Source organism: Echeneis naucrates, chromosome 7 (genome assembly GCF_900963305.1).
Source record: "Echeneis naucrates chromosome 7, fEcheNa1.1, whole genome shotgun sequence".
In the NCBI taxonomy this organism is placed as follows: domain Eukaryota; kingdom Metazoa; phylum Chordata; class Actinopteri; order Carangiformes; family Echeneidae; genus Echeneis; species Echeneis naucrates.
This window is the reverse complement of record NC_042517.1, coordinates 832,429-840,639: the sequence shown is the minus strand read 5'-3', so window position 1 is coordinate 840,639 and position 8,211 is coordinate 832,429. Positions and strand designations below refer to the sequence as shown.

General features: G+C 50.9%; 3 protein-coding genes across 6 annotated transcripts in view; 1 reads left to right on the top strand and 2 right to left on the bottom strand.

The window, feature by feature from the left end:
- Positions 1-198: 198 nt before the first annotated feature.
- zbtb39 (zinc finger and BTB domain containing 39) lies at positions 199-4,653 on the top strand. Of its 2 annotated transcripts, none has more exons than XM_029507345.1 (3): positions 199-316; positions 914-2,629; positions 2,919-4,653. In XM_029507345.1, exons 2-3 carry the CDS (start codon positions 950-952, stop codon positions 3,885-3,887), a joined length of 2,649 nt encoding a protein of 882 aa, XP_029363205.1. In that variant the 5' UTR covers positions 199-316; positions 914-949; the 3' UTR covers positions 3,888-4,653. The 2 variants fall into 2 exon arrangements, with proteins under 2 accessions (XP_029363205.1, XP_029363203.1); XM_029507343.1 differs by having other exon boundaries at positions 210-316; positions 866-2,629.
- Positions 4,654-4,944: 291 nt separating this feature from the next.
- ackr5 (atypical chemokine receptor 5) lies at positions 4,945-7,950 on the bottom strand. Its single transcript, XM_029507346.1, has 2 exons — positions 7,200-7,950; positions 4,945-6,456 (listed from the first exon to the last, which is right to left on the bottom strand). The coding sequence occupies exon 2, from the start codon at positions 6,451-6,453 to the stop codon at positions 5,362-5,364; it is 1,092 nt and encodes a 363-aa protein (XP_029363206.1). The 5' UTR covers positions 6,454-6,456; positions 7,200-7,950; the 3' UTR covers positions 4,945-5,361.
- A 145-nt stretch (positions 7,951-8,095) lies between these two features.
- The window catches only part of pip4k2ca (phosphatidylinositol-5-phosphate 4-kinase, type II, gamma a), a 9,514-nt gene continuing 9,398 nt past the window's right edge, over positions 8,096-8,211 (bottom strand). Inside the window, exon 10 of one of the 3 annotated variants that reach the window (XM_029506171.1) lies at positions 8,096-8,211. This exon is cut by the window's right edge and continues 2,704 nt beyond it. The gene's annotated coding sequence lies outside the window, so the exon portion shown is untranslated. The other 2 variants (XM_029506173.1, XM_029506170.1) reach the window with 2 other exon arrangements.

Genomic DNA, 8,211 nt, shown 5'->3' with positions numbered 1-8,211 from the left:
CGATATTCCGACTTTATTCTGATCAAGTAAAATAAATCTCCGTTGTTGTTTTTTTTTTCTTTTTCTTTTATTTCCCCAAAAAAAAGTGAAACTAACTTTCTGTTTCCGGTCGCTGCTCTTTCCGGCTGCAGTGACGCAGTCGCGCTCTAGAGGGCGTCATCAACAGTCGCTTTGTTGACACACGTCACGAAAACGCGACAGAGAATCAGCAGGTCCGTAATTTACCGGACTGATTAACGGTGGATCAGAAGCGGAGCCAGACCCACAAACAACGAGACGACGCGGATCCAGACCGGCTGCACGCGTCCGTCGATGGGTGAGGAACCGGAACCGAACCGGAGCAGGACTCTGCAGCGAGTAGATGAGTGAAATGAGCAGAACCAGAGTCCGGTTCGTTAGGCTGCAGAACCCTGACGGGTCCGACATGATGTTAAAACAAACAAGGAAAAGGTTTCACATGTTGGTTTCAGGAAAACGGTGAAAAACACATTTATGAGATCTTATTAAGTCAGCATGAAACTGCAGCTGACACTTCAGTAATAATAATAAAACTGCCTTTTAAAATCGTTATCTTTATAGTTTATAGTTTATATCGATCTATATAGATTGGAGTTTCTGTAAATCTGCTAGTTTTTCTGCCTTCATGTTCATCTGAGTCACCTTGGATATCACGGACTAAACAATCTAAACTATGTTGTCTAAACTTTGACAACATAAGTTAAATCAGCTATCTTTCAGAGATTCAGAGAAGTTTTTAGTTTGTTTTCAGTGACTGGAATAAAAACCAACAAACCTGCCAGAAAAAGAAATTCAGAAATCTCAAACAAAAAAATGAATCCAAAGGTATTCTATGATTTCTCCTTAGTGAATGTGAAGACATTCACAGATGCTCTTCGTCTGCTCTGACCTGCAGTTGGACCGTAGGAGATCTGGAGCTGCAGCAGCAGGGATGAGGATCCGGCTGCAGGGTCCTGGCCACGCCACCGGCCTCCTCGCTGAGCTCAACCGCTGCCGCCAGTCCCGCCGCTACTGTGACGTCTCGCTGCAAGTTGGAAACCGAACGTTTGCAGCGCACCGTGCAGTGCTGGCCTGCGCCGGGACGTACTTCTGCAACTTGTTCGCCCGGGCTCCAGCCTCGTCCACCGCCGCCCTCTCTCTGGAGTTTATCTCCCCGGCCAACTTTGAGAAGGTGCTGACGTTCGTCTACACGGGGGAGATCCTCACGGACCTCATCGATGTCGGAGTGTTGTATGAACTGGCAGAGAGGCTGGGCGTCAGTGAGCTGGTCAGAGCCTGTCATGCCATCTTCCCCGACCTGCAGGCTTCTGTGTCTGCAAACTGTAAAGCAGGAAGTCCTGGAGATCCGGTTCTGGACTCCTCAGTGGCAGCTGCCAGCACAGCTGCTATATCTGCGTCGTCTGTGTGCTCATCTGCCGCCTCCTGCTCGTCTCTGTCTTCATCAGCCGGACCGTCTGCCACACCGACTCCCGCCGCTCCCTCACCTCTTTTCCAGGGCAGGACGTCCAGAGCCGGCCATGAAGCTCCCACTGAGGCTCTGACTCCGGACCTGAAGGCAGAAGATGTCCAGTCTCACATCGGCTACGGGCAGATGTCAGCTGATCTTCTAACCAGCAGCAGCCACCTCAGCCAGAGCGACGGCCTGCTGCTGGCGGGTCCGGTGCTCCAGCTGAAGACAGAGCAAGGGCTGGAGGACGAGGAGATGGGAGGCGGGTGTGAGGACAGCAGCAGAGACAGACAGACGGCTTCAGAGAGCACCCGTGTTTCCCTGCCTCGCTGCATTGAACCTGCACCGTCCGACTCCTGCTCCTTTCCCGACTCTTCAGCTCAGCTGGGAGCCGAGGCCTGCGCTGCGACGTCCAGCCTGCAGGTCGGCCCGGTGGAGGGCGAGGTGGTGGAGCTGCAGAGAGACGGCAGGCTGATGTTCAGGGAGGTGGAGGACGAGCAGGAAGCTCTGCAAGGTAACAGAGTAATGGAGGGAATGGAGGAGGAGCAGTGGAGGCAGCTGGCGGGGGAGATCATCGAGCTGAGTGACGATGAGAACTTCATGGAGGAAGGAGAGGAGGAGGAGGATGAAGACGACCTTGTGTGCGTGGAGAATGGTGAGGGAGGGAGCTCCAGCCGTCAGGTAACGTTTGTATTTGGTCCTCAGACCTTCAGGAGGGAACATCCAGCATTCCGACAGACTTTATGCTCTATTTTCGTTGTTAACGTCAGGTGGAAGGTAAAACTTTATATTCTCCTCCCCCAGGTGACAAGAGACATGCTGTCCTGTAAGACCTGCTCAGTGCCGCTCCCAGCAGACCCGGCTGCCGTCCGAAGACACGCCGAGAGCCACCTGACGGAGCTGGGGCTCTGCCGGGTGTGCGGGGCCTCGTTCCCCGACCGCACCGCCGGCGCCACACACTCCCTCTCCCACGTCGGCGTGCAGCTCTTTACCTGTGACATGTGTCACCTGCAGTTCTGCAGCCAAAGCAAACTGCTGCGTCACCACCGCCAGTCATCCTCCGGTTACTCCATACCTCAGGGGGCTCTTAGCAGCAGCGGCCAGGGCGCCACCTCCGAGCTGCAGTGCACCGTGTGCACCAAAACCCTCAGCAAGGACTTCCAGGTTGGTGCAAATTCAACGCACATTTGTTTGTAAAACATAATTTACAGCACAACACATCATGTAACTCTCCACCTTTCAGTAATGTGACTTTCAGATTACATTTTCTCAGCAGCAACATTAATACCACAAATCATTATGAAAGATAACCTGCTGAAAAATAAAATCAGTCATTGAAGTCGATGAGATCCAACAGGAAATATTTCAAATACAGTCAGGTTATCTTCATGTTTGTTTGTTCTGGAGATAAACTGCTGATTCCATGTTGACTCACCTGACGTGTCCCCCCCAGGCCGTCAAAGACCACCTGCTGACCCACGTGTGTCCTCAGAGTCTGAGCTGCAGCCTGTGTCCCCTCCCCCAGCTGTCCCTCTGCTCGCTGCTGTGGCACATCCTCACTCACCTGTCACTGCCCGTCTTCGCCTGCCCACACTGCGCCCGCTGCTTCGTGGAGCGGCCCCTCCTGGACAAACATATGACTGTGCACGCCGAGGAGGCGGCAGCCAAGGAGAGGGAGCGCTCTGCGCTGAGGGTGTACAGAGTGGACAGGGGGGGTGCAGCTGGGGGGGAGGAGCTGCACTGCTTCCTTTGCCCACAGACTTTCCGCTCCTCATCTGCCTTCCAGTATCACCTCAGCCTGCACACCACCGAGTCCCTGGGGAGCGGAGGGGGCGGCGGCGGCAGCAACCAGAGCTGGTCAGGCAAACGTAAAGCTGACCAGCTGCCGGACGGGCCCCCGTCATCCTGCTCCTCCTCATCGTTGCGGGACGTCAGTGGCCTCGTGAAGATGAGCAGCCTGGGAATGGGAATGGGCTTGAACATACCAGAGAAGTTTTTCCAAGGGCCAGCACACAGCCTGTCCTCCGGCGTCCTGACCAACGGGAGCTCGGGACAGGACGCCGCTGCTGGAGCAGCAGGGGTTCGTGGGAAATGGTACCGGTGTCGCTACTGTGGCAAACGGTTTGCCCACTCGGGAGAGTTTACCTATCACCTCCGCATCCACACCGGGGAGAAGCCTTACCAGTGCAAAGTGTGTCTGCGCTTCTTCAGAGGCCGCTCCACCATGATCTGCCACCTGAAGACGCACGCCGGCGCCCTGATGTACCGCTGCACCGTCTGCGGCCTTTACTTCTCCACGCTGAAGCTGGTGTCGTCGCACATGGAGCTCCACAAAGACCACCTGCCGCCAGATTTCAATATCGAGCAGACCTTCATGTACAACGACCACTCGAAAGAGCCGCTGCCGACCGTGGACGCCTGATGGCTGAGCTGGTGCCCCGCCCCCCCGCCCCGGTTGTCATGGACCATTTCCTGGATCTCGTAGACTAGAGCTGCACATAAACTTTCACGATCAATGCTTTAGTCGGATGAATCTCCGTCCAGATCTCAAAATGTTCAATTTATTATCTTGTGAGAGAAAAACGTAAAGCAGCAAATTGTCACATTAAAAAACTTACATTTCCAACATTTCTGCTCCGAAAACGACCGAATTGACTGAAAGAATCGCTCCAGCTGTTTTAGACGTAGACTTGATGTGATGTGTTGGTTCAGAGTTCGGTCTCTTTGAGCTCAGATATAAAAAAGCGTATCCTGTTGTGTGTCAGTGGGGGATGTTATATCCAAACTGTGTGTATCTGTCAGTATCAGGACATGTTTGTAAGTCAGCAGTTAATGGTGATACTGTTACTAAAGTAGCATCTCATTGTAGCATAGAAATTATTTTCTTATATTTGCAGTCAATATTTTCACTCTGCAATTTTTACAGTTTCATTTTCACAACTTGCCGTATGAGTGTGTTTGATTTGTGTGTGTGTGTGTGTGAGGCGCAGACTGTGCTGTAGAAAAACAATATTTAATATTTAAGTGCTCATCACATGTTTGTCTTATTTATGACCACAGTTCAACTTTTTATTATTTTTTAAATATTGTTTATGAAAAGAATAAAGAACTGAAGACTCTTAAAGCTCCGGATGATCCTCTTTAGTTCATCGTCAGAATCTGATGAATTTGCAGAAACCTGTGTTTTGTTTGGGGGGGGGGGGGTCGCGACCTTGGGCCCCTTTTCAAAGCCCACTCTCTTCCTCCCATTGTGCCATCTGCAGCCTGACAGACCTGTTTTCTTTATGATTTGAAAGTGTGAATGAAACATTTTTAACAGGGAAGTTGATGCAAGATCAACATAATGTGCAAAGAGGAAAAAAGCCAAACACTTCAAGCTGAGTAAGATAAACGCTTGAAAACATGCTGTTCTGTGACTGACCATAAGAAACGCACATAACAACCATAAATCTGGAATTTCTGCTCAGATGGATACAAACAGTGTTTGAGGGAGTTTTATTGGGTTTAACAGAAATTGTCGGACTACAGCAGCAGATTAATGTGAACTATAATCAGATGCTGATCTACTCGGTTATATGATGGGATGGATCAGATCAGGTCTGTTTACACACATTCCTGGCACGGCGCTGCTTGTCCCCGGGCAACAAAGCTGCCGTCACATCCTGTGGGATTTGAGCAGCTTTGAGGAAAAAAAGAAAACAACAAACATTTCCTGCCTTCCACTGAAACGCATCAGACACATAAGATTAAAAACAGGAAGTGGATTATGAGAAGAAGGTGTTGGTGATGACGGCTGTTGCATATCGAACAGCTCAATGAGTCAATGACCAGAGTGAGAAGATCCAGAAGAATTCAGGACTCAGGTCTCAGTTCTTACTCTTTTCTTGTGTCCTTCCTTACGAGCCAATGTCTGATTGGCTCGTGCTGGCATTGCTTAACTTGCGCTGCTTTCCCGCCTCTCCGCCACCTCGGTTGGGAGCGTTGGGCTGGTTTCCCGCTCCCGCCTGCTCCAGCACCGCCGCTTCCCTGGACAGGTGGTTCAACACGGTGTTGACCAGGTTGTTGCGGAAGCTCTTGCTCAGGAAGTTGTAGAGGATGGGGTTGGCGACACAGTGGAAGAGCGACAGGCCCTGGACCACGGTGAACGAGAAGTACAGGAGCTCGATACTGTTGCAGCTGAAGAGATGGGGGTCCAGGTCGTCGATCATCATGAGGAAAATGACGCCGTGGTACGGCAGCCAGCACAGGAGAAACACCAAGGAGTAGACGTGCATCAGCCACACGTCCCGCCGACCCTGCACATCCGGAGCAGTTCGGATTGCCCGGGCGATCAGCAGGTTACAGGTGATGATGATGCCGGCGGGCCCCAGAAACTGGAAGAGCAAGCAGAGGAACGTGACAGTGGTGAACCATTCGGTGAAGTTGTTCTCAGGTAGCATGTAACAGCCCGGCTCCTCCCACTCCAGGACGTCCACGTGGATGTTCTCCATCAGAGCCAGAACCAGAGAGAGTGCCCAGAGGCCTCCGCAGAGCAGCCAGCGCCGCCGACCCACCACAGGGAATAGGGCTGGAGACGAGGGCCTGGCCAGGGACAGGTACCGCTCCAGAGTCATGCAGGCCAGGAAGAAGGAGCTGCTGTAGAAGTTGACCACGTAGATCAGGCTGGTGACCTTGCAGAGGAAACGGCCCCACAGCCAAACCTGTTCCATGGTCACCTCCATGAGGGAGAAAGGCAGCACCAAAATCACCATCAGGTCCGACAGGCTCATGTTGAGGACGCAGAAGAGGACACCGTTGGCCGAGTGGCGCCGGCGCCAGTTCACCCAGATCACCAGCACGTTCTCCAGCAGGCCTACCACAAAGATGAACAGGTAGAGCAGGAAGAGGGCGATGCGCCGGTAATCCATGTCCAGATTGATGTTGCACTCATAGATGAACCATGGCGTGCCGTTCACGTGGTCCGAGTGGTTCTGCTCAGGAGGACTCATGGTCTGGAGTGAAAACCAGAAGAGAACCGGTTCATGTTAAGTTTGGGGTTAATCTGATTATGTTTTTAGACGTTACATAACAAGAGGAGGAGGAAGGTGGCAGCATGCTGGGCTGGTGGTGAGAACTGAACAAAACACAACATTAACGCACAACACAGAAATCACTTTGATTGTGTTTGTGAATAACTGAAGTCATATCAGATTTCAGCCCAGCAGCTGGTGTCTGTCGGCCATCTTGTGTTTTTTAAAACATATTTGGAGGAGAAGGTGGATCTGACCCGATCTGGACTATCTGCTGATTGGGTGGTCCAGTCTGTCAGTCACGCAGCAGCCCCGCCCCACAACCCCTCCCCTCCTTCCTGCTCTGTTTCCTTCTAAATGGAGCTTCATTTAAAAAAAAATAAACATGTTGTATTTCAGACTGAGACCATAAACTCATCAGGGAGGAGGAGGGACATTTTCCCATAGACTTCAACAGTCTGACCGTTTATCACAGCCTCCTGGTAGTCAGCAGGTAGGATGAAGGTTTGCGGCTCTTTAGCTTCAGCTTTACTTAAAAAAGTGTCTCTGTCCACTTTTATGGAGTTGATGGTCTACTTCATTTTAAAGCCCATCTCCTTCGTTGCATACGTTACCCACAATGCAACCCAAACCCCCCAGTCAGCACAGACACACACACATTTCCCATGTAAGGCAGAAACAGATTCTGACGACTTCAGAAATGACAGAATTGGACTCGGTCGTACCTTTCTGTGAGGATGACGACGATGAGCGGACTGGAGATGAAGATGGGGGGGTCCCTCCTGACGCCTGGTCGTCTTCTAGAGTCTTCTACAGTGTCTGAAGCCTGCAGACACCAGATGAGTCCTTCCAGCTCTGATGTTGAGGGCTATCTGAGAAATCAAGCAGCCTGGAGCTTCAACCCTCCCATTTCTCATTAACGCACACACACACAGATAGGACAGGACATCCTCAGTCGAGGGTGGGGGATGGGGGGGCAGTGATATAGAAGTCCAGGACCGTCCTCACGCTGCTTCAGGGAATGACAGTTAATTGCTGTCTGAAAATAAAACAAAATGTGTAAAAACATGACAATTTTGAAGAAACTTGTTTAAACACATCAAAATCTGAAAGCAGCAGCTGCTGGTCGGTTCCTCAACACAAAGATTTTCTATCTGATGACAGCAGATGGAGTCTGTAACAGTTAGAAGAGAAGCAGGGACGCTGTGATTTAAGATAGATAATGTGGAAAAGTTAGTGTCACAGCTGAAACGTTCAGCGTGTTCACCAGGACCTGATGAGGAAGAAAGATATTTTCATCCTCCGTCATTAAAAGGGATCCAGTCCTTGTTGATATTGTTGTTGACTGAAGTGTTGTGATGTCACCCATCAAGTCTGAGACAGTTTCTGGGAGGAGAAGGTGGATCTGACCTCTCTGTTCTCTCTCCTAATTGGGTGGTCCAGTCTGTCAGTCACACAGTAGCCCCACCCCTTTCCCTCTAAATGGAGCATCATTTAAAAAAAAAAAAAAAAATTAACATGTTGTATTTCAGACTGAGCCCATAAACTCATCAGGGAGGAGGAGGAGGGACCTTTTCCCATAGACTTCAATACAAGAGAGGAGGAGGGACCTTTTCCCATAGACTTCAATACAAGAGAGGGGCAGGGACGTTTTCCCCTAGACTTCAATACAAGAGAGGGGCAGGGACGTTTTCCCCTAGACTTCAACATAAAGGAGGAAGAGGGACGTTTTCCCAT